Genomic DNA, 27,551 nt, shown 5'->3' on the forward strand with positions numbered 1-27,551 from the left:
TAAAGAGAGAAAAAAAGTCCAATTCTGAGATCATGTCTGCAGTCTGCATGAAGCAAACAAGTTAAAATTTTAGTTTTGGGAGAAAAAACTAACAAATATTGTAATCTCAAATATCCCTTAAAAAAATTAAGAAACGATTTGAAAAAGAACAGAGAGGAAAAGAGATAAAAGGAGAGGTATTGAGAGGAAAGGAGATGAGAGAAGATGAGACACGAGCCCCAGGCTGAGCACAGGATACACACAGAGCTCAGTCTTATGACAACCACCTGAATGTCACCCGAGCATATGCCTCAACTTAACCCATGAGCCAACCGCACAATAGAAGTAGTTGTTGAGCAAGTAGCCGTGTGCCTCATGCTTTCGCTAAAAGTGCAAGCACGTCCTTGTACCACACGCAATTTCGTATTTCCAAAGCAATTTTCTTTTGTGTAATAGAGACTGTTCTTAAACACAAAAACATCTAGGAAACTCTTTTTGGACAGTCATCTACATATTTCCATTTGTGTTTAACTGAGCGGAACGGGGAACTTCTGAGCACAGGAGGGAATCTGTATCCATAGCATGACGCAGAATCCTGTCTAGAGATAATGAGGAGATGTGGCTCTGGCTCAACAGCAAATGGATCGGTGCGTAAAGCCTGGCTAAGCAAATCTTCATTTGTGCACAGGTAAGACCTCGAAGCATGCAGGCTTGGACAGAAAACAAGTGAATGTTCAGTTGATCGGAATCCAACATCAGGTCAGTCTCTCGACTCTGCAGACAGATCTCTTTACTCACAGCGGCCAGTTTATCAAATCTTGCAAACAGCTCGTTCAGGGTCATGACCAGCTCCTGAGCCGTGCACTGAGATGCCAGACTGGTGAATCCCTCGATGTCGGCGAAGAGGATACTGCACAGGGAGAGAAATAGTAGATTAAAATGTGCATAAAGACTTTTCAGGCTCTGCATACCACAATGACTGTACAAAAAATATTCCATACACCAGTGAACATGGTGCACACCTGTGGCCTACACCAGCCAACATGGTTCACGCCTGTGGCCTTTTCAAATAACCATTCAAGAAATACACTTTGCATAAATACAATAGCATCTATGAGCCATCCCTCATTAATAACACATACTCGATTCCATTACCATGTCACGCACACCGAGGACAGGTTTAGGAGAGCACAGTGGATCAATGCTAATAAAAGACATTCATAATCTACTGAAAGCCAAAGAAAGGTCCAACCTACAGATCTGTTTGACATTCTTTTACCATGAGAACCAGGTAACGGATACGCTCCTTCATTGTATGATGCTCCTGTGTGCAAGACGAGCAAGATAAAAAGCCACAGAGGTTCAGATGACCTCACATGAGTTATAATAACAGCAACTATTCAAAATCCAACTGCACAGCTATCAGCAAGGTGGGATGAGAAGAGGGAAACATTGTTGCGGATCCTGCTCTAATAGGAATATCTCGGTAGTAACCCTAGGGCCTGGCGCAAGCTGATACAGGAGACAGTGACGTTCGCTGATTAAAGCTTCCTTTTCCCTTTCTCAGAGTCTCAGAACAAAAGAGGTTTTTCACAACATGCTGAAGGCCTGCAGACGAGAAGCTGTTTTTACACAACACAATGATTCTGCTGTACTAAGAGCATGTGACAGCTGACCAGAGCCTGTTGATGCCTTCTAAGGAAAATGTTCCAACTTTCACCTTCTACTTAAACTGTGACACTCTGCAATGACTTTTCTTACACAAGACAACGGGAAATGGAATCAGAGTGCAGGTTCTACCAATTTCATATCTACAGCTCTCACCTTTAACAAATGTGTGTATTTTGGTAAATTGTTTTGCTAACACAGAAAATATATCACAATTAATTGGTGGCTCTAGAATTGTTGTTAGCATGGCCTTAGAATTATAGTGCTACCAACACAGTATCATAGAGAATTCATTTTTATAATGTATCTCAAAAAGATTTCAGAAAAAGACCTCAATAAAACTCACTCACTGGCCTGAGAGCGAAAGTAGTGTGGTCTCAGTAGACTACTAGTGTTACAACGCTGGTCCATTTTTATACGGCTAATATATTTAAGATGGCATTTGTCTCAAATTGCTTACCTCAGCACCTAGATCAAGTTTCTGGTGAAAACCACTTTCTCTGTATTTCTATAGAGTGAATAAGGTCAATTAGTGACTGTATCAAATAAATTCCACAGCCACAAGTGTGGTCTGTTATTTAGCTGCAGAACATGCATACTGAGCTAGCAAGTTTGGTAAGATGAACAAAATTGTTCTTGTTAGAATATACTCCGACAGACTTTGCTAATATCCTTAAGATTTTAAATACTAACATCCTATTAGGGTCTACCTTTGACAAATCCAAGTTAGTTTACTAGACGTTAGCCATGCTATGTTGTACCTTACATTGCATTAAAGTAATAATAGTGTAAAAGCAAGCAATGGAAGTGAATTATATTATAGAAGTTGCTATTGTGGTACACAAACTTTTTTCCGTCACATTTTTCATATCATGGCTCAGTCTGACAGTAACACTCATCTCCCATATCGTACAAACCCAATTCCAAAAATGTTGGGACACTCTACAAATTGTGAATAAAAAAAGGAATGCAATAATTTACAAATCTCATAAACTTATATTTTATTTACAATAGAATATAGATAAAACATCAAATGTTGAAAGTGAGACATTTTGAAATGTCATGTCAAATATTGGCTCATTTTAGATTTCACGAGAGCTACACGTTCCAAAAAAGTTGGGACAGGTAGCAATAAGAGGCCGGAAAAGTTAAATGTACATATAAGGAACAGCTGGAGGACCAATTTGCAACTTATTAGGTCAATTGGCAACATGATTGGGTATAAAAAGAGCCTCTCAGAGTGGCAGTGTCTCTCAGAAGTCAAGATGGGCAGAGGATCACTAATTCCCCCAATGCTGTGGCAAAAAATAGTGGAGCAATATCAGAAAGGAGTTTCTCAGAGAAAAATTGCAGTGCATAAGGGTCAAGGCTGGAAAACCATATTGGATGCCCGTGATCTTCGGGCCCTTAGATGGCACTGCATCACATACAGGAATGCTACTGTAATGAAAATCACAACATGGGTTCAGGAATACTTCCAGAAAACATTGTCGGTGAACACAATCCACTGTGCCATTCGCCATTGCCGGCTAAATCTCTATAGGTCAAAAAAGAAGTCATATCTAAACATGATCCAGAAGTGCAGGCGTTCTCTCTGGGCCAAGGCTAATTTAAAATGGACTGTGACAAAGTGGAAAACTGTTCTGTGGTCAGGCGAATCAAAATTTAAAGTTCTTTTTTAAAACTGGGACACCATGTCATACGGACTAAAGAGGATAAGGACAACCCAAATTGTTATCAGCGCTCGGTTCAGAAGCCTGCATCTCTGAGGGGTTGCATCAGTGTGTGTAGCGTGGGCAGCTTACACATCTGGAAAGGCACCATCAATGCTGAAAGATATATCCAAGTTCTAGAACAACATCTGCTCCCATCTAGAGGTCGTCTTTTTCAGGGAAGACCTTGCATTTTCCAAGATGACAATGCCAGACCACATACTGCATCAATTACAACATCATGGCTGCGTAGAAGGTTCCGGGTTCCGGATACTAAAATGGCCAACCTGCAGTCCAGATCTTTCACCCATAGAAAACGTTTGGCGCATCATAAAGAGAAAGATGTGACAAAGAAGACCTAAGGCAGTTGAGCAACTAGAAGCCTGTATTAGACAAGAATGGGACAACATTCCTATTCCTAAACTTGAGCAACTTGTCTTCTCGGTCCCCAGACGTTTGCATACTGTTATAAAAAGAAGAGAAGATGCCACACAGTGGTAAACATGGCCTTATCCCAACTTTTTTGAGATGTGTTGATGCCATGAAATTTAAAATCAACTTATTTTTCCCTTAAAATTATACATTTTCTCAGTTTAAACATTTGATATGTCATCTATGTTATTCTGAATAAAATATTGAAATTTGAAACTTCCACATCATTGCATTCCTTTTTTATTCACAATTTGTACAGTGTCCCAACTTTTTTGGAATCGGGTTTGTATATTCACACATATCCAACAATCACAATATTCTTTATAAAAGGTACTTATATAAACACTGTATTCATTTTAATTCCATTTATTTTTCTCCATCAAAATAGTTTTGACATGACACCTTTAAGAGATTGAACTGTTTTAAAATCGGTCAAACCACAGCTGCAAACGTTAAAACTTGCAATAAAAAATTAAATCAATTCTACTGGAATCTATGTTTGCACAATGGTATTAATGTGCTAAATCAGGAAACATTAAGCACATCCGGTGCTTTCTTAACTAGCAATATTAATAATGGTGGTGACAGCGCCCCTGAGATGAGTTGTGCTTTTGCTTAAGACAAAGGGAAATTAAAACCGCTCGATCAACGTGTTGACAGAAAGATGACCTGAAAGAAAGGCAGGAAACGAGTTACAAGGGAACTCGGTGGTTGCCGATGGCCTGCTGTTGAGGAAGCTGTCGAGGGAAGTTTTGACAGGTCCTCATGAACAAAGCTGCAGCTCTCGCTCCAGCCAAAAAACCCAGGAAGGAATTGCACACAGCACCAGACTTCTTACATAACCTGCTTACATAACATGACCTTGTAGGTTCTTTAAGGGTCACTGCTTGGTCTGTATCAAAGCACTACTGTGCTTGAGAGGTCGACAGTTCCTGACTGCTTTTCCCACAGAGCTGGCACTACCAGGTCTGATGGCTTTCATCTCGCAACCACTTAACCCCCCTCTGAGACTATGCTGAACATGTAATCTCCCTTATACTGCAGATATCCCATTTCAAAGATAATGTTCTTTGGACTCTTAACCACAGAATGCTTGGAAAAACATACTGATGGAGATGAAAAGCTTAGCTGTGCCAGTGCACCTTGCTGGTCAAAAGATGATGGTCACACTGTCGGCAACTAGGATTTGGAATGGCAAGCTTGTCTTCTCTTCTTCAGTAATCTTGTCTTCTTCATCTTGAGCAGTTCACATCAAGCGATCAGCATGATATTCAGTGATGCTGCGCAAATAAGATCTAATTGCCAATCATTATAGTCTTTTAGAGGTTAGCACTAAATGTTTATTTTTTTTATTATTAAAAAGGTCTCATTGATGAATATACTGTATATATTTATAGACAAAAATCTGTTACTCCTTTGTGTCTGTTTATTTGAACCATCCAAATCATCCTAGTTTTCTGCTAACAAGCAACAGGTACTGCATAAGGTCACCTTATAGTCTGCTTATTTGACCAGCAAAATTTCCACCAATGGGACAGGCAGACACATATCTCTGTGTAGTTCAGTCAAGAATAGGACATAAAAGTAACACAAACATCATGCACCATCTCAAAGGTTAAATTATTGGTGACAGCTGTTTTTCTGCCTTCTGTCTGCCACACAGCAGGTTTAGTTAAAAAAATTGTGAAATCAGTCAAACTGAATAGTGAGTAATCTCTGACCTTGAGCCAAGTGTAAATTGTAAAAAAAGGTTTCTCAGCACAGAATCTGTTGGGCTCACCACCTAAATCATCACACTTCAATTTACAGCACAATTATTTCAACAAAGTTCAACAAGAGTCTGCATAGAAAAAAGGCCTAGCAAAATAACAAAAAGCTCTTGTAACAAAGAAAACAAGTCACTTAGTCTTTAGCATGAAGGCTACAGTTATCAAAAGAAAATAAAGATGCTAGAGTCTTATCTTTTACGTATGATATTTGAGCAGGTCACCAAATCTAACAGCCCGGATATTAGCCAGTGTTTTGCTAACATTTCGTCAAGGGCACAAATATGATGTGCTGCATTCTCATCTACTCATTGGTGTTCATTAAGCCATGTTATTATAAACAACAACATATACAATATATACACTGTATTGTTACACTGTAACAATATATACACTGCTCAAAAAATAAAGGGAACACTTAAACAACACAATGTAACTCCAAGTCAATCACACTTCTTTGAAATCAAACTGCCCACTTAGGAAGCAACACTGATTGTCAATCAATTTCACATGCTGTTGTGCAAAGGGAATAGACAACAAGTGGAAATTATAGGAAATTAGCAAGACACCCCCAATAAAGGAGTGGTTCTGCAGGTGGTGACCACGGACCACTTCTCAGTTCCTATGCTTTCTGGCTGATGTTTTGGTCACTTTTGAATGACCAGTTTGGCAGTGGGTAAGTAATGGGGTGGGGTGGGTAAGTAATGGGGTGGGGTGGGTCAGTAATGGGGTGGGGTGGGTCAGTAATTGGGTTGGGTGGCATTTCTCCATGTGCTCGCCAGAGGTAGCCTGACTGCCATTAAGTACCGAGATGAGATCCTCAGACCCCTTGAGATACCATATGCCAGTGCGGTTGGCCCTGGGTTCCTCCTAATGCAAGACAATGCTAGACCTTATGTGGCTGGAGTGTGTCAGCAGTTCCTGCAAGACGAAGGCATTGATGCTATGGACTGGCCTGCCCGTTCCCCAGACCAGACATCTGGGACATCATGTCTCGCTCCATCCACCATCCACGGCCAGGTCTGGGAGGAGATCCCTCAGAAGACCAGCCTCATTTTGACTTGTTATAGGGACATTACATCAAAGTTGGCTCAACCTGTAGTGTGTTTTTCCACTTAAATTTTGAGTGTGACTCCAAAACCAGACCTCCATGGCTTAATACATTTGATTTTCATTGATAATTATTGTGTGATTTTGTTGTCAGCACATTCAACTATGTAAAGAGTGTGTTGTTTAAGTGTTCCCTTTATTTTTTTGAGCAGTGTGTATATTATATATATATATATATATATATATATATATATATATATATATATATATATATATATATATATATATATATGTATTTCACAATGGTGTGAAAGTGTTTGCCTTCCTGATTTCTTACTTTTTTTGCATGTTTGTCACACTTTAATGTTTCAGATCATTAAACACATTTAAATATTAGTAAATGATAACACAAGTGAACACAACATGCAGTTTTTATTATTGAAGGAAAACTAAATCCAAAACTACATGGCCCTGTGTGAAAAAAGTGTTTGCCCCCTGTTAAAACTGTGGTTTATCACACCTGAGTTAAATTTCTCCAGCCACACCCAGGCCTGATTACTGCCACACCTGTGAGCAATCGAGAAATCTCTTAAATAGGACCTGCCTGACAAAGTGAAGTAGACCAAAAGATCCTCAAAAGCTAAATGCCATGCTAAGATCGAAAGAAATTCAGAAACAAATGAGAAATAAAGTAATTGAGATCTATCAGTCTGGAAAAGGTTATAAAGTCATTTCCATAGCTTTGCGACTCCAGCGAACCACGGTGTTATTCACAAATGGCAAAAACATGGAACAGTGGAGAAACTTCCCAGAAGTGGCCGGCCAAACAAAATTACCCCAAGAGCACAGCGACGACTCATCCAAGAGGTCACAAAAGGCCCCACAACAACATCCAAAGAACTCACTTGGCTCAGTTAAGGTCAGTGTTCATGACTTCACCATAAGTAAGAGACTGGGCAAAAATGGTCTGCATGGCAGAGTTCCAAGACAAAAACAGCTGCTGAGCAAAAGGATCATAAAGACTCGTCTCGGTTTTGCCAGAAAACATCTTGATTCCCAAGACTTTTGGGAAAATACTCTGTGGACTGACGAGACAAAAGTTTAACTTTTTGAACGGTGTGTGTCCCATTACGTCTGGCGTAAAAGTAACACTGCATTTCAGAAAAGGAACATTATACCAACAGTAAAATACGGTGGTGGTAGTGTGATGGTTTTGGAAGACTTGCTGTGATAAATGGAGCCATGAATTCTGCTGTTTACCAAAAAATCCTGAAGGAGAATGTCCGATCTGTTCGTGACCTCAAGCTAAAGCGAACTTGGGTTCTGCAGCAGGACAATGATCCAAAACACACAAGCAAGTCCACCTCTGAATGGCTGTAGAAAAACAAAATGAAGACTTTGGAGTGGCCTAGTCAAAGTCCTGACCTGAATCCTGTTGAGATGCTGTGGCATGACCTTAAAAAGGCAGTTCCTGCTCAAAAACCCTCTAATGTGGCTGAATTACAATAATTCTGCATAAATTAGTGACCAAAATTCCTCCACAGCACTGTAACAGACTCATTGCAAGTTATCACAAACGCTTGATTGCAGTTGTTGCTGCTCAGGGTGGCTGAACCAGTTATTAGGTTTAGGGAGCAAACACTTTTTCCACACAGGGCCATTTAGTTTTGGATTTTGTTTTTCCTCAATAATAAAAACCTTCATTTAAAAACTGCATGTTGTGTTCACTGGTTTTATCTTTTACTAATATAATTTTTTTTATGATGATCTGAAACATTAAAGTGTGACAACCATGCAAAAAAAAAAAAAAAGAAATCAGAGATGTGTGTATATATATGATATGAACGTATTTTTTACGTAAAAACATTCCCTAACCCTAGAGCAAAATCGTGATAATAAATGACTTATTATACAGAATAAATTATGAACTAATGAATGTTATCAGTTAAATCATCCATATTTCAACCAAATGTCAGTAAAACTCTGATCATCCTTTCTGCTATGCTTCTACATATAAGATATACCTTCATTTGTCCCACAGTGGGGAAATTTCTTAATTAATAGCTGTTGTTTATATACAAGCATGTTTTGTAAAAAAAAAAAAAAAAAAAGTTTGGGCTTGCACTGGTGTTAAGTAGAAGAGAATGGAAGGATTTACTGTTTCCCGGCTTTCTGGAGATGAAGTTGACCTGCTCCTTGTCACACCATTTTCCCCTCCAGTGAATCGCCAATAGATTTAGACTCTTTAGAATGTCTGGAGAATGTCAACATTTATCATGTGAAACATTTACAAATGCCACCATTCAGCACTACACTACAATCCACAAATCTCTCCATAATTATAATAAATAAAAGAAAATACACCAGACTTCAAATTAATCAACATGGAACTTCAGTCCAAATGTTAGATGGCAAGTAAGAGGAAGGAGCTTTTATCATGGTTAAGGTACAGTGCAGTGTTATGCAGTGTGTGTGTGTGTGTGTGTGTGTGTGTGTGTGTGTGTGTGTTTCTTTTTTCGGCTTCTCCCGAGAATAAAACTGGGATTAACAGAGTGTGTGTGTGTGTAAGAACAAAAAGAACGAACGAGAAGAGAATAAAACTGGGTTTTACTGTGTGTGTGTGTGTGTGTGTGTTTGTGTGTAAGAACGGAGAGAAAGAGAGAACGAGAAGAGAATAAAACTGGGTTTGACTGTGTGTGTGTTTAATAACAAAGAGAGAGAGAGAGAGAGAGAGAGAGAGAGAGAGAGAGATAGAGGGGGAGAGAACGAGAAGAGAGTAAAACCAAGTTTTACTGTGTGTCTGTCTGTGTGTGTGTGTGTGCGCGTGTGTGTGTGCGCGTGCATGTCTGTTGTGTCTGTTGGAGATGGTGGAATAAGGAGGAAGGTTGCTATAAATTACAGTGTTCTCCTTCAATCCACAAGATGGTGCTAAAGTTGGTTAAGAACGAGCAAAATCTCTGAATACAGGTAACACTTCTTGTAGATCTAATGTCAGGCCCTGAATACTCTTGTTAATGAATTATACTATTCATTTTCTGCACTAATCATTAGGAGGCAATATTTATTAACTTCTCCCTAACTGGAGTCACAGCTACAGGTTGTGCGGTTAGATCTGAATTCTAAGCGCTTTGTGTGTAGTTTGCTACTCTCCATTTTCTAAAAATGATCATCGACTCAAATCCAGTAACATCACTCAGTAATAGAATCATTGAAGAAGATCCAGGGCATCAGTTCATAGATTTACAGAAGTTTGTAGTGTCTTAGCTTGCAGGTATAAAAGTGATTAAGAGTGAATGCTCCAACTAGGTTTGCTGAGCTTCTTCCTCTCCTACCTCACATTGTCGTGTTTCTGGATGTAGATCTTGTGAAACATCATATCCTCCTGCTTGGCATTTATGTCGGCTTTCATCTCCATGGCAACATGGCGGGGAAGCACAGAGAGGAGGAGGCGTTCCTGCGAACAAGGAACGAGAGAAACAGAGGAAGGGGAGAGTTGGAAATAAGGAAAAGGAAAATCAGGACTTGATTTTAAAATCATCCCATCACAAGGTCGACGATTTCTGACTCAGAATTGCGCAGTGAACATTTCCCCCCCCCCCTTCTTTTCGCTAGCTCCCCTACTCCTCAGCCCCTGATATGAGGAGTCATCACCAGTGACAACAGTGGCAGTACACTGACGTCACCCTGCTACGTGTGGAATACAGTGGAGTGGCTTAGGCAGTCTGGAAGATTCTGGTTATCTTCTGCCAGGTCTGATTAGCTCATGTCTCTGTTGTGTGCCTTCACTACGAGCTTTATATAAATCATTAGTGTGACATCATAACTACACTGGCATTTGTCACATTTATCTGAGAGAAAGAGCATAATAAGGAAAGTGACATGTCTTTAGGATCACACATTCCTTTCAGAGACCGTACTTAAAAACGCATTTACATGGACACTTCATGACTGATAAGACACCACTAATAGAAATACATCCCAGGACGCCCAGCTGTGTTAGCTGTAGCCATCCTCTTTCTCACCTGTTGCTGGTTTTCTCTCTGGGAGTGCAGACGAGCCTGAATGCATTCTCTTGTCTCCTGGAAGGCCTGCCTTTGTGAGCCTTCTGCTGGGTAGTGTGTACACACACCTACTATATTGGTGCAGGAGAAGATCAGCACGTTCGCCACAAGCTGTGAAACAAAGACAGATAGCATTGAGATCCAGAAAACAAAATGTTATGATAAGATTAATTTGCATTTCATTGGAGGTTGCTTCAAGTAATGCCATGCACAATCAGAAAAAAATAATAAAAGCCTCTGTCCAAGTGGCATAAATTTTAGTAGATGTAATCCCTTAATGTCCAACCGCATTATTTAGTTACATATATTAAAGCATATTACTCAGTAACCGATAGGAATTATTCAGCAACTACAATAACACTGATAGGAAGAATGCATGTAGATATTAAGTGAGGAGTATACTGTATGTCTAGGTTTTCCGACAGGCCCTGAGAGTTTATAAAACAGAATAAAGTAACTGATGGATGGTCTCATCTCATTTCAAGTCAGATATATTCACAGTGCATGTATTCTGTTACACGGCGGTCTGCAACACTTATTTTAGAAGTTAGATCAGTACACAGTAGCGTCTGTTCAGTGTCTGCACATTTCAGTTTATTTTAGCTCAAATTACACAAGTCTCTGTCTTACTTTGGTCTCCATAGTCTTCCCCATTCTGTCTCCCTGTATCTTTTACTTGCTCCAGCAGAGAAGAGCAGATTTCCATAACATCTCGGTTTGAGCTGCAGTGCAGGTTTAAAATATGCTAAGAGTATTATCAGGGATTTCTGTCTAATATAGACACTATGCGTGTGTGTGTTTGTGCAAGCAAATGAAATGAAAATTCAAGGTTTGAAAACGTACAATGCGTGTTTATCTCGCTAAACAAAGCTTGAACTTAGAATATACAAATTCTGCTCTGGAAAAAAAAGGATTTTCGATTGTGGTTACAGTTCATGTGTAAACAAAGCATATATATAGTTGCCCGAAAGAATGAAAGTGTTATCGTGGTGATTAGGAAGTTAATACTACAACGTTTTCTTTCACTGCACCTAAAAAAAAAATAACTGACACATTGCCTCTAAGGCCTCAGTCCTACTGCTTATAACCAAACAGAAGAAACACTATGTAGTGTAATGTAATATTTAAAAAGCGCTTATGTAAAAAGGTACAATGATTCATGTACATTGTCAAACCAGATCTTTACACAAGTCAGGATCCAGTTCTTTCAACACACCCTATACATTTCTTAAAGACTTCACCACTGTGCAGCTCAATAATATTAATATTGATCCAAACGTCTCCTTGGAAATTTGTAATTTATGTAGATGCAAGAATATTGTATTAAACTGCAAAACAAAAATAAATTTCAATTACATTAATAATAATACTAACAATAATATTAGCTTTTCCCAAGTATGTATACCTAAACCTTTTTTACCACAACAATTCATAGAGCTATTTAATTCTGTAAATTAATCTCTAATGTTTTTATTTTTTTCCCCTCCACAGCAGTCCTGCAAAATTGTTCTGGCTAAAAATCCATTTCATTTAGGCCAAATTAACTTCCAATTGGGCATTTGATATCTTGACACAAACCGGATTACTTTGCTCTCTAGTGTGTTATATTCATGTCGAAGACTTGCAGGCCTGTAGCATGAGCTGTAAACAGAAATTCCTATGTAAACACACACACACACACACACACACACACACACACACACACACACACACACACACACACACACACACACGCTCATGTATAGAGAACATCAAGCGTAGCAATGCATATATATTAGCAAGAAACATTAGTGTTCTATTTATAACCCTCACTTCCTTGGCAGCCCTTATTAGGTAACTGAATGCCTTTGTCTGTGAGCAGACCAATAAAAACATTATTATTTAGCAATGACAGACTGAAATACAGAATAGGTACATTTTTGGTATAGTAACGTACACTATTTTGCAGGAAATGCGATTTCTATTTGAATTGATGATCAAACATTAGCAATTTTCTCTGTATCGCTGTAAGATTGAAAAAGTCTGACGTGTTTGATTACCATCACATTGAATATATATTTTCTTAATTAGTAGAGGAAGCAATGCCATCATTGGTTTTGCTAGACTGAATAGTTTACTGTCAGCAAAGAACAGTTAATAGGAGCAACTAAACTTATCTAATCTTAAAATCCACATCCTTTAGATAGGGAGGAACGCAATATTTATTATTTTTTATTTTATTATTATTATTTTCCCAGGATTTGCAAATAGGTCCATTTTATCAAAATATTTTGGTCAGGTCCCAGGCCTGAACTTTATCGAAGCATGCCTGTCATATTTACAGCATTTTTCCCCAGTTCTTTTGGATCTGTAAGAATGAGTCCTATTTTTGTAATAGTTGGAATGCAGAAGGATACTTGCATCTTTGCATTAAAAACAAGTGAGAGAAGCAAATTCTAAGCTTCACAATATTAATTGTTTAAGAGTTTTAAAAGCAAAATCAGGCTTTTTATAAGTTGAATGTGGGTTTTCCATTGATTTTTGTGGGATTTAGGCTTGCAATAAGATTTGACATGGCATCAACATTTAACTCAATAATTAAATTGAATCAGGCATTATTTACATTTATGGCATTTGACAGAAGCCCTTATAAAGAGCGACTTACAACTGAGCAGGGGAGGGTTGAGGGCCTTGTTTAAGCGCCCAGCAGTGGCAGCTTGGTGGTGGTGGGATTTGAACCTGTGACCTTCCAATACAAATTCAAATGCCTTAACCACTGAGCTACCACCTTCCAATATTCGGCATCAAAATTTGGGGAGGGGATTGGGGGTTTTGTTCTCATTATGCGCGAACATTAGATCGGATATTATGCTTTGTAGTGCTCTAAAGTCAACAGAAAATTGTGGTGGAAAAAATCATATCTTCTTGATTCCAGATTGTCTTCTTTACAATTATATTAAAAAAGGCCACAGCAGTGCCTAACAGATATTGTATTAAACTTATATGAACAAGCTTTTCAGCACCAATTCTTCTTCAGTTACATTCCTGTTTATTTTTTCTTCCAAACGGCCTAGCAGACCCCATTTCTAGTCTAATATATAATGATAGCGAAATGAAATAGTGAAATAATAAATTCAAACAAGTGTGCTTATTGGTTATAGTCACACGGTATTGAATGTTATAAATACAAATACAGTAAGGCCTATGAGCAGAAAAAAAAAAATAATAATGCATTCAAGGAGCATCCATTAAACAGAGCCCATCCTGACTCGGACACCTTGACAGAAATCATGGAGGTCAAGATGAACCTCAAAATCATGTACTGCATTAACAAAACAACAGACAACAATGAAAAAAATTATAATTAAAAAAAGAAATTAGTGGAATTGTTGAGGCTTTTTTAGAGACAACACTAGACCCACCTGGACTCTGTCTCCCGAGCCTTGTAGCGTTCAAATTCTGAACTTTAACAGTGAGAAAGTTTTTCCAAAGTGACAACTTATCAACCATTTTATGGTGATTGCTAGTACAGTGACGCATTTAGGAAGTGAAATCTACGTGAGCAAAGTGACATAAAAAGCCTGTGAATCAGTCTCCAACGTCAATATCCCCACAATACCATTAGAGATAACAGTATATCAAGATCTCATGGTGCAAAATTTAATTGAGGGCCAAAATATGCTTAAGAATATTAAATAATAAAACTACTACTTTTTAAAGCCCATTTCCCCCAGTTACTTTAGCCAGAAACCTATTTAGCTAAATTTCTTCCTTTGTGCTATGGGAATTAAAGTATGAAAAAAGATTGTCTCTTTAAGAAATTGCCTTTATGCTTCTCACAAATCATAGCCATTTGATTGGTTCAGTTAATTGTTAACCATCACAAACATGCTGCACTGAAAGGTTGCACTGACTGTGGGGCTTAGACCAGATTTGTTTCAGATTGTAGTGGTGGGAAGATCAGATCATTTTAGTGTCTTGGTTCTTTGAAACTTGTTCATTAAAATTAACACATTTTTTTTTTTTAGATCATATAGTTCATTTCGTTCCTTTGATGAGAAACAAAATAAAAGTTACATTTTTAATAAGCAGATTCCCCAACATATATACTGTACATATACAAACATTGACTATAGTTCCAGCAAATTACAATAAACGGAATTAGTAACTCACTGTAGCTACTTATGTACTAGAAATGCTATTTGTACTGCACACATGCACAAATGCGTCAACCTTCTGTCTGAAGCATGTCGAAACATTGCATAGCAGTTTTGGGTATTTAGACACTGTACTGGTTGACACTCCCTGATCCATACCAAAAATAGTTCTTTACTAGAGATTCTCTTAACATAAATACACATCTTTGGTGAAGTGCAGGCATTTGCACACTTGTGCAGTACAAATCGTGTTTTTAGTTCGAGTAGCCACACTCAATACTCATCTTCTGGTCCGTTAGTTAACTCTCTTGTCCCATGACTCCCACGTTTGTTGTAACAATAATTTCAAGATTCGGATAAAAAATAAAAACTGATCTATTACATTGGGTAGCGTATATGGGAGTCACTTGATAAAATTACGAACGACTCATGAGAAACTACTCAACTCTGTTTGCTGTACATATCCGATGGAGATTTTGCTATGCTTTGCTCGTGCGCATCCAGTAGAAAATAGAAGAAAGAGTCGTCTCAAAGAGTGATTCTTGAAGTGATTCAAAATGAATAGAATCACTATACCTGCCTGGGTGCACAAAGGATTGGTTTGAGATTACACTTAGGTAAGGCTGGACAAAGACAGCAATTAAGGTTAGTATGTTGTAACTGTTGTATGCACCAGAAATAATAGTGGATGTAGTAAATAAGCGTGGTGCAAAAAAAAAAGTGACGTTGCAAAGTTCAACAGCTGGGCAAGTGCTTCAAAAACTGAAGGAGGCAAAAGCATTTACGTAAAAAATTAAATAAGGTTAAAAATCTATATAACATCCATTATGCTGATTGTTCAGAAACAGACCAACTCTCACTGTCTATAAAACTGTAACTGCCATTAAGAGTTCATTCAGGACACATTTATCTTTAGATGCGTTCAGTCCATGAGTAGAAACTCCACGCTGACTAATTATATTCCAATAAAGTATAAGGAACCTGCAAAATATGAGAAATATGAGAACACTAGGCACCTTTCTCTATAGGTAAGCACCAACTGCAATAGTACAAACACCTTGCTATGATGTATTGATGCAAATCAGAAGTGTGAACAAACACAGACAGACAGGGAACAGTCACTCTAACACACTCCCATCAAACAGCATGGCAGACTGAGTGAGCAGGTTGTGTTTGCAGAAGCTTTGAGCTCCGGTGCTGTCTCCAGCTTTTATGGAGTGAAACATGGGAACAAGCATGAAGTGTAAAAGAATGATTAATACATTTCACTGTTTGTGAGAGAACAATGTGGAGAGAGAAAATAAAATCTATCACTCAAATACAAACTTACAGTATTTTATCCTGCTAGAGAGCAAGCAAAGGTTCTCTCCTATTCACGCCACCCCTGGCCAGACATTTGTGTAACACACGGTGGTGCCGATTGTGCTGGGATCCTAAATGTCACGTCCTGAGTCACACCTTTGAAGAGGATTACTAGCCTCACCACTGACACAAAGAAGAAAAAGCATTTTCAATTTTTCATCTTCCACTTCAAAAAAGATTCCAAATATAGTTACTAGAAACATCAGCCAGATGGACCTCTGAGCTTTAGTGCTTTTTAATGTCAGTAGTGGGTTCTTGAATCCAATTTCTTCCTTGGTATTTGAACACAAACAAGGAACAACTGTACTGATACACAGGTATGCAAGTAAACATGCCAAAGTAGATAGACACAGCAAAGCAGTATGCCTAGAGCTATTTGAAAGTTATGAAATTTAAGAGATCGACAGTATGCAACAAAGAATGCAGCTCAAAATAGGAACTGGTACATATAAAAGACAGGGTGGATGTCCATTACCACCTTTAATTTTTTCTGATGGAGCTGAACAGCATAAGGAATAGAAATTATTGCCATAAAATTATGCAAAACACCCCCACTTGGTTTCTGCTTGACCTCTGCTTTAAAGTCTTGGGCACTTAAGAGGTAGACACCGTTTCTGTTCAGATGACCTTTAATATACCATAACAGCAAGAACCCTTAACCTTGGAATGTACTACTGCAATGAAAGTCAGTGTGGCCACCATGTAAGAAGAAACAATACACAGTTATGCAATAATGTATTTATATGCAGACAGCATATAGCACGCAACTGATGTACTTGAAAATAGGTCTGTTGACATGGGATGTGAAACTACAGAGAGATATACATGTGGCACTTGCATGTAAAGAAATAGACTGATATTTGAATGCTAGACTACTACTTGATTAGATTTTATATATTTTATAATCTACTAACTTATATAACGCTGTGAACATGTTACACAATCACTAGAGACATCAAAGTTACCTGTCCAGACAGGAATTTGACATTTTCTTACACTCTGAACACAGTGTATGGTGTCCTTAAACAGTTAAACAATTAGAATGCATAACAATCTTTATTCCTGTCACCCCTCTTCTCGCTCTCTGTTAAGTACACATGTTGTTCTCCATCTTTATGTCCTACCCCTGGATGGAGTCCTTCTCAATTGAGACCACTCTGAGCAGCTGGGGATGGTTCCACACCTACAGCCTCAAGATCCATGAAGCTGCTGAGCAACTCAAGAACTTTGAGGTTTGTCTCTACAAAGTCTACTACAATGTCTTAGGACAACAGGCTGCATGAAGAGCTTTGCATTTAGGCACCCATTACTGCACACCTTAACAATGGGACTGCAATGAGCGGACATTTGGTGCCACCCAAATGAGAATGGGTTCCCTTTTGAGTCTGGTTCCTCTCAAGGTTTCTTCCTCATACCATATCAGGGAGTTTATCTTTGCTAAAGTCACCACATTGTTTTATATAACCTTGTTACCACTTTATCTGTGTAAAGCTGCTTTGAGACAATGCCCATTGTAAAAAGTGATATAAAAACAAAAATAAAATTGAATTATGGAACCTTAATGTAGAAGTGAACACAGAGACTGGAATTTTTTGTCCAGTTGCAGCCAGACATAGCAGCCCCATGCTTTGCACATGAGAAAAGGGAGGGAGAATCAGCAGCTGATTAACAGAATCAACTTATTCTTAACTTTTCCAGACAGACGGAGGTAAGAATAAGTTGTACTGAGCAAACGTCTGCTTTATTTTTCCCCGCACCATTGGCTTCAGCTGTTTCTCAGCTGATACTGTGTGTCGTATTGGCAGCGGAGCTTGTCAGCAAGAAACAGAATCTGATTGGCTAATTAGCTTAGTGAATAAGCACACAAAAAAAGGGGAACACGCTTGTTGCCATTCCTGCTCTTGTCTTTGCAACTTAGCAGACATGGTTGAGAAAATATACATGAATCTGTTAAGAATGATTGTGGCAGGTGGAATATTTATATATGTACAGTTGTAGCACTTCTGGTTTCCTGGTTTGGATGCTGAACACATACTACTGCCACCCACAGGTATAAGAGTGTTATGTACTGTGTACAGTTTGGTGTGTTAGAAGTGCCTGCCTAATAATCGGCATAATTTGCGGCACAATCAGTCAATGCCGATTGATTAAAAAAAATGGCCAAAAAATAAAATAAAATCACAAAAAAAAAAAAATTATCTTGTCAAACCCATCAAAGGGCATCAAATATTCTCTTTGCAGCTAATAATACATAACAGGATGCATCTTTTGACAGCTCTGTAGGCAGTAACTTCCAGTAGCCTGTAGCGATGACCACAGTCCTAAACTGTTAACACACTATTGTTCCAGAGAGCACATAAAGGACACCAAACTCATTCGCAGTGTAACAGGTGCGTGTTTGTGTGTGAGTGCGTGTGCGCATGCACTACACATTCCATCAGCACTCACACAGATCTGATTCAAACTTCTACAAATTAGTGGTGGTTTAGTACCGACCTCGACCCCCCATCATATCAGACATCAGACATTTCAGACAGAGACATCGAGAAAATCTTGTGCAGGCCTGCTTTTCTCATCAGTGTTCAACCCGGCACAAGCGTTGTTCATTCATAAATAGAGTACGTATTTCATAATAACAATATATGCTGTTGCTAAGAGACATTAACCACCATTTAGCCATTAATCTGTGATGTGAAGCACTAATAAATACCACCACCTTCATCCACCTTGCTAATAGGTAGTATAGTAAAGCTGTGTTTATTATAATAATTATATTTTTTTCCACCTGATTCATCTTGAAAGGCTTCTCGGTCCAGCCTGGCCTGACTTTATTACTGCTGTTGTGGTAATAAAACTTATTAAGAATAAATATAAATGCCTTATCTTTTTAAGCAAAATCTATTTTAAAAGTTTTAATCTTTCAATGACACATCTGTAGCCTGAAAGCACAAGCCAATCTGTTTGGTCATGTGAAATGTTAAGACAACCCAGCATGAATGAACAAACAAAAGTTACAATGGGCAAAATATCCTAACTATTTCATAAGAAAGCAGCTCCATGCAATGGCTTTTCCACACTGTTACGGGAAACAGTCAGAGCCTTTCTTCATGCTTAAGGCTAAGGATGCACAGTATATACATGTTAGTGAAGACAAATCTTTCGAGGGCAAATAAGATTTGTCTTTCTATTGGCATAAGCGAATTAATGGCTGTCACAGGACCTAAATATTAAGAACTTCTAAGACAAAACCCTTTCAGGAGCGAGAGGTATATCCAACAATGATGCATAACAAAGTCTCTCTGTCTTTTCTTGAATTTCTTCAGGGAAGCAGCTAAATATTTTCAGCCTCACCTCTATTCAGGTACATGATGTAGCCTTGTAGACTTTTTGACTACCTTTAAGGCTTAAATAAGTTCTACAATTGTACATTGCTATAAAAGCCCAGCTCAAACTGCAAACATCAACAACCTCAGATCAAAAAGCTAAGATTTTTACATGCATGAACTAGATCTTTCAGGTATATTTACTCCCCCCAGTAGTTCAAATCCTGCTGTAAATCAGTAGCACTGCTAGTATTGCCATGTAAATTAACATCATAATTTTCGTTTCAATAATCTCTTGCAGCAGGACTGTGCCAATGCAAGCGTCTTCATTGGCACATTGAACATTACATAATCTATTTAGCAGGCTGAATATATGAAATGAATGAAAAAATGTGTATACATATACATTAAGGTTTAAATCGAGAAGACCAACAGGCAGACAAAAGAAATGCAGATCGTGATTGTTGAAAATGACAATACATCTTGTTTATAATTCAGAAAACCTTTCATTTGGTGTATTTAAGATAAAAGTGTGACAGTTTAGTTGCACAAAAGCTTGGATAATCCTCATAAAGCCCTGAATGCTAACAGCAGAAAATGATTAAATGTCAGTGATTAGTTCATGGCTGTATATGAATCACACCAGATGGAAGTGGTTGTGTTTTGTTTTGGGCTGATGCTTCACGTTCACTTTTAACTAAAATCTCAGACTCCGAACAGATAAAGTATTTATGTTTTTTGAGGCAAAATAAACATGTTTTTGACCATACATGATTCACATTTCAAAGCATGTTTTTTGTCTACTCATCTTAAGACATTCTGTTTTGAAGCTAGCAATGTAGATCACTAATCACGACAGAGTGGATAAATAGTGAATGAATAAAAAAATATATATCTACAAATGTCTTTTTTTCACTTATTCATCATGTCATTTAGTGTCTCTGGCCTGATGAGCTACCTTCAGCTAATAAATGTACAGGAATGTAAATGAGTACAGATGATCTGCTACATTTACATTTGGCAGACACTTTATCCATAGCGACTTACATTTATCTTATTCATACAACTGAGCAGCAATGGGGTTAAGAGTATCGGTCGACGCATATGGGTTTTTTTCCGATTTTCTTTTTCCTAATTCCATCTAATTTCAAATTATTAAGATGTGATACAGAACATTGCTTAAATTAGACATTTTACTGAACAACATAAGCCTCTTCAATCAGTGCACTGGTTACCAGGTTTTGGTCCCCGTGCCTACCTGTAGCCTAAACTGCAGCTGTTTGTAGGCTCACTAACGATACCATTCCAAAATTTTATTCTCATTCTCTTTCCAACGGTAGCCTCAAATTTACCTAATGAAATATACGTATAAGGGTAGATTAAACAAGAAAGGAAAGGAACTTAAAGCCCAGGACACACCAAGCTGACTGTCAGCCGTCTGGGAATGTGGGGTGGTTTTAAGTGTCAGTCGGCCTTTTTTTTTTTTTTCCTGCATTATTGTCTTGAACAGCATCAGATGTTTTTTAGGCTGATTCTGCATGTCGAATCAGCGGCGGAGCTCATCAACTAAAATCTATTGGCTATAGATCACACTTCATTTGGAGTTTTGTCATTGGACCTCTTTGAGTGGCGTAGAGAAGCTGGTGATGGATCTGTGATGATCGCAAATATTGAGCTATTTAATAAGTTGCTCAGTAGCTCCTGGTTCCATAACCTCAAATGACTGTATAAGACTGTAGAAAGGACACTAATTATAATTGTACATTCCGTTGCTCATGTTAGTTCTCACTCTCCAGTGTTCTGTATTGTTTAAAGACTAGAATGACACTCTTGATATCACCCAAATGAGGATGGTTTCCCCCTTTGAGTCTGGTTCCTCTCAAGGTTTCTTCCTCATAAGATCTAAGAGTTTTTCCTCGCCACAGTCACCACGGCTGTTCATCAGGGATAAGTACACATTGTTCACTTTAACTCTTAAATTCTGTAAAGCTGCTTTGAGACAGTGTCTGTTGTGAAAAGCGCTATAGAAATAAACTTCACTTGACTATTTAGCTAAGCGAATGAGCACACGGAAAAAAAAAAACGAACACGTTCGTTGTCCTTCTTACTCTTGTCTTTGCAACTAAGCGACATGATCGAAACAAGCTACAGAAATCCATCAGTAATAATTGCGGCAGGTAGAAACACTACTTGCTTTAGATATTTACAGTTCTAGCTCTTCCGGCTTGCCTAATACAGACTACTGCCACCTGCTGGTATGAGAGAGATGATCAATCGGTCGACCTCTAGTTGAGAGCCTTGCTCACACAAAGGAGACTGTGAATCTGGAGATTGTAAGTTGAAATATCAGCCAAAGTCTAATGCCTTAACCACTTAGCTACCACAAGAACTCCGGTAGATCCAGTGAAATACTTTTAAGTGTTGGCAACTCCCCCAGTACATGACTTCTGCTTTGTAACCAAATTCAAATACACAACTATACCCAGCACAACATGCAGTGAGATGATTTTAAGAACTGATCCATGACATAAAATGGAATAAAAAAATAAAAAGGACAAGAATTAAAGAGTAGAGAAAATGTACATTATTTGCTGGCACTATGTTTATGACAGAAAATAACTAAATCTAACCAAAAACATTCCATTTAATAATCACCTCTCCACAAGGGCAATTTCCACAGAACAGCAAAAACATAATTTTTCATACAACTATATTGGAAGCATTCACTGCTTTACCTGCTTTATATGGGTCATACAAGCAACAACAGGAAAAAGGCCCAGGGATTGGCTGGTGATCCTGCCCCTAAAATATTTATTTATTTATCCTTGCTTGATCCTTCTTAACCATACTCAGTAGGCGCCTCTGTGCTGTGTGAAAATGTATCTAGCTCTGCAATAATGCAGAATGGAGTAGCACATGGCTGCAGTCCTGTGAGACTCAGCTGGGCTTATGGTTATGTAAGAGCAGGCCAAAGGGCAATACAGCCCACAGATGCACAGCTGAGGGCATTGAAGCTCTACCATACTTTCAATCCCCTTTACTCTCTTCAGACTGTTTTGCATTTAACATGAATGAGAGGGGGCTTTTACAACCATTTTAAATGTAAATGTGCAGACATGAAAATAATGGCCACACTTTGTATTTGCTAATAGGTTGATTCATGGGATAACATGTCCGAACGCAGTCTGGCTAAGTCACTAAGTAATTCTACTAAAATGATTCAGATAGACAGAGACACATTAGATAGATGAAAGAACAAACGTTCTCCACAAACAAAATGTCTACAGGCTGGTCATATGCACCTTTTTTTGCCAGCCTTCCAATCCCACGATTTATAAACATTCAGTTGGCACGCCATCACTGGTTTATGCCAGAAGGCCTTCAGGGTCAGCAGTTGGTTGGACACATGAGATCACCGGCTGTCTTAGAAGAATGGAAAATGAAAGCAACCATAAAATCTGTCACATTCTTAATGCACAGTGATGGAGTGACTGAAGAGTATAACCAGCCCAAAGCATTTTATTGGAACACAGAAAAAATAATAGAAAAAAAATGACAAATTACAAAACACTTTCTTATCCCAAAATGCTTTATCCAAGCCAGTGACCCCTTTAGTGTAAACAGAAATGTGCAGACCCCTTTACTGGTGCAACACTAATTATAATGCAGCCACCAAGATGAATAAACACAAATAAAACTTTAAACATGTTACATATTTTATTCCATTTATGGCACCTTTAATTGCAATTTTTTAAAATGGCTGAACTTTCAAACCAAAAAAAACAAAGTTTGCTAAAGATCCAAACTTACAATTTTCATTCATTCATTCATTAATCCTATACTCAGCTTTAGAGGGTCTTTTCAGACCACTAGGTGTAGGCTGGGAATACTCCTTCGCAGAGCAAAGCTTATTTACACACTTATTCACACCTGGTAAATATCGCATTAATCGATTAATCTAATGGGATCCTTTTTTGGGAGGTGGTAGGAAATAGAAAAACCCACAGGAGAAACCCATCCGACATGGGAAGAACATTCAAAAAAAAATTATACACAACTCAGGATAGAACCAACTACCCTGGAGCTGTGAGGAGAAATGCTACCTGCTACATCACTGTGTTTATAATGGTTTCATTATTGAGCATATGATTGGGAAATGCACAAGAACATAATTTTTATTTGTATAAATGTATACTTCAAAGTTAGTACCAGGCTTATAACTCAAACCACCTGTTTTAAATAAATGAATAGGCTGAATGTTTATTTTAATCAGAGGACCCACAATGTTTCAGTATTAACATCAGGAATAAGTGGTATTTTTTAAGTGGTTTTCTAATCTCTAGTTTGCAGGTTTACATACTTCAGCCTTACTGGTGTAGCATCTGGGAAGGGTTCCTGGATAATATTTTAAGAAGAATGGATGAGTAATCAAAGGATCACACAGTAGTTTAAGATGACACGCCAAGTAAGATCATGTACACTGCTGTTTGTGAGCATTTGAATCACTCCATCTACCTTAGGCATTTCTTTTTCCTCAGTCACTGCTTTAGAGATTCTTTAGTGATTTTGTTCATTCATTGCTTTTTGGGGTTGATTTTTGGCTGCTGTCCCATATTGTGCATGTGCTTCCTTTTTTAGCATTGATGTGTTCTGGGGAATTGTTAGCCTCTCCCAGAAGCCTGTAGCCCTTCTGTGGGGGGAAAAAAGCATATGCAAACTACACCCTCGACCATCCCCCCCACAAAGAAAGGTTTGGAAAGGCTTTTTGTTTATACTATTCACTGAAGACAATGATCAGGCTTTATCTTTCATTTCCTTATTATTTGCATGTGTATAAGTAAAACCCCTTCTTTTTCTACTCAAGTGATCAAAATATTGGAAAATAAGTTTTAGGGACTGATAAGGCCAAGATGAAACTCAACTGAAGTGATGGGAAACCTAAAATGCAGAGTCATTACGGATTTCCTGATGGTTCAATATATATGAGCTCATTGGTCAAGCACAGAGAAGTTTACATTTTTACGGTTTACATGGCTGCTTTTGAAACAAATTCACTAAGATTTAGTAATGTAACTCATGGCTGTAACAACAGTATGACTTTTCAAAGTCTACAGAAACATTCTGTCTGCCGACTTAAAGAGAAATGCATTAAATGCAATTAAGAGGTACTTCATCATCAGGCAAGACAATGACAACAAAACCTCTGCCAACACAACACGAGACCTCATCAGGCAGGTTTTAGACTGGCCAAGTTAATCACCATACACAGTCGAGCATGCAAGAAGAAACAAACATTCTGGTTTTATCAACTGAGTCTCCAGCTTGAAGTAGATGTTGCAAGTAATTAAGTGCTATTAACTTTATAACAATATGGTTTTATACATTTGTTCACTTAAAATTGCTTAGTCTGCCACCAAATGTGCCCATGTTTCAAGTTGTTTAACATATCTAGCCGTAAATAACGGGAAAGTAAAGATTAAATTCTGGTCAATCTTTTCATTTTAAACCCAAATGCACACCATAAAAACAGAACAATTGGCCCTGTTATCCCAGAAAGTACAGTTTGTGCTTAATTATTCAAGCTTTAAGCAGCAGGATAGCTGAATACTGATTATAGTGTACGATTTAGTTAAATATAATAGTCCAGGTGCCATTTAAACACATAATATAACATTAAAAGGTTGATTCTCTATAGACATGATCCCACAGTCTGCAATCGTGTAAATGGGTGAGAAGGATCAGCTGTCCGGCTTAAATGTCATTGGATTCAGAATACCATTGGGCAGTTGTGATGCTCTTGGGTTATATAATCAGACAAAAAATGAGCCTCTGTGACCAGAAATCTTCTACCAAGTTTATGAAAGAAAGAAAAAAAAAAAAAAAGTCAACAGCGCATTAAATAATTCCAAATAGACAGGTCTCTGGGTCCTGTACTGGAACAAAATAAACCATAGTGATGCTCTGTTGAGGGCCATATCTATGACATTTCCCATTTAAGAGGTCAGACTGCCATCTCTGGCTCATTGAAAAGCCAGAGAACAGTTTAAGACAGTGAACAGATATGAACCCTATTTGTTTCCTAAGGATCAAAGCAGCTGCTACACATGCAGCAGAGTTGAGAGAATACCTCCCTGGCACATGCTGATTCTGTGTTATATCCCAGTATTAGAACCCGTATTATTACCGTTAGTATCTAACCTTATGTGATTCAGCTCCTATAAAACAAACAAACAAACAAACAAACAAACAAACAAACAAACAAATCCCAAAAAAAGAGGACAAGAATACTACTGCACACAAAAGTCTATGAACCCCATCCGAAGTGGCTGGGGGATATATAATGTCTTTATTCTCCAAAAGATACTGCCCCTTTCAAATGGAGTATTTGGCTTGAATGAATAGAAATAAATAGAAATGTCTCTGACTCACATATTTGATTATTTGCATATTTGTATTCAGAGTCTGTAAGTTGTGTATAGTAACAAATACACTTTCCTTTAAAACATTTTTATTTTAGCATTTTCAATTTAAATTTTATATTTAATTTTAAATAGTCTTATAAATTAAAAAAACAAGGAACTAAGGAAAACAATGATTGTAATAAGCTCTTTTTCCCCTAATCATATAAGTAGAAAGCCTTGCAAATAATGTAAAAAAAAATTATTTTATTCAAACAAATAAATCTTGCAGCTCTGATCCAATCTACCTAGTAAAAGTCAAAATCTAGAATTTAATTAGGAATTACAGAATCTATTTACACTGACCGCTAATACAAACACTGTTTGTGTCTTCTATCTATAGGAATAAGTGCTGTAACCCTTGGAGTGTGCCTGCTTTTAATGAAAAACTCATTAAGACTCACAGGATCTGAGAGTGACCAGTTAAGTTCCACAAATACTGTATGTAGGCTTCATTTAATCTCTATTCTGTATCGTTTTCTTTGGCCAGTGGCAATAACAGTGATTAAACTGTAATAACAAGAAATTCCTGGTGTTTAATAAGCTTACTGACAATATAAACCATCCAGGAAAATGTCTCTGTAAAATGAATGCCATAATATGTCCTGCAACAAACAGAAAACCTCTAATAGAGGACCTAGTAAGCAGCAACAAAATTAAAATTAATGTAGCCTGCTACAGCTCCAGTCAATATTTTATTCATGTAAAGAATTATGCATTACTCAAAAGCCTTAGTCAAATTCAATTGCAAATGCTCATTTATTATATAAATGGGACTCATGAGAGAAATAAATAAAAATGCAATTTTCAAGTAGAACAGCTGCTATGTAAAATGACAATTCATTTTCAATGTGTTAACAGGCATGGTCCTGCCATATTGAAAATATAGGAAAGAAAGACTCTATTTGCGATTTCAAAATGTTTTCACAACAAATTCCCATAATTCTGGGTATTGCCATGCCGTCCAGTTCTCCACTTGAATTCATGAATACATGAAGCAATCACGATGGCAGGAGAAGCCGGCCTGAAATGCTGTTTTCATGGCAACTACTGATCTGAAGTCGGAGATAAATAGCAAGCTATTTCTGGACATAAGTGCTTAATGGCTTTTCATAATTCATGTGTTTCATCCTTTAATTCCTAATGGATTACACTCACAACGGGACAGAAAAAGACACTGGGCAGTATTGTTTCGGGCCCTCTGATTGCCCGTTACTAAGTTCAGGCAAAGCTGCTAACGAGGTACACCACTAATCCTTGGCACAAGCATTCCTTCTGTAAACAAATGCTTCGTATAGCAAGTGTTTCATTCCACCTACCACAGACGACTAGCACGCTAGTGACACTCCGAGTGTATAATTCACAACAAGCAGCACTGGGAATTAGAGACATAGCCACTGATGAGAAAATGTTCTAATATAAATACACTACATACCAGTGCAGCTATTCAGATTCCCATTTAATCATTTTGGCAAGTAAAGTCAATCTTGGTATATTTACAATATTAACAGGAATAGAATGATGAAATAATAGTTAAAATAACAATGTTAAACCAAAACTACTCCTATGCTCCCCTATGTATCTTCTGCAATGTTGATATCTCA

General features: G+C 37.9%; 1 protein-coding gene across 5 annotated transcripts in view; it reads right to left on the bottom strand.

The window, feature by feature from the left end:
- adcy5 (adenylate cyclase 5) overlaps window positions 1-27,551 on the bottom strand; it is a 78,353-nt gene that overhangs the window by 22,643 nt on the left and 28,159 nt on the right. For all 5 annotated transcript variants that reach the window (XM_046840987.1, XM_046840968.1, XM_046840979.1 and 2 more), the window contains exons 3-5: window positions 10,630-10,779; window positions 9,940-10,061; window positions 778-889 (exon numbers count right to left, since the gene is read on the bottom strand). In XM_046840987.1, coding sequence (XP_046696943.1) covers window positions 778-889; window positions 9,940-10,061; window positions 10,630-10,779 — 384 coding nt within the window. The remainder of the gene's footprint in view (window positions 1-777; window positions 890-9,939; window positions 10,062-10,629; window positions 10,780-27,551) is intronic.

This window comes from Silurus meridionalis, chromosome 3 (genome assembly GCF_014805685.1).
Source record: "Silurus meridionalis isolate SWU-2019-XX chromosome 3, ASM1480568v1, whole genome shotgun sequence".
NCBI classification, from domain to species: Eukaryota; Metazoa; Chordata; class Actinopteri; order Siluriformes; family Siluridae; genus Silurus; species Silurus meridionalis.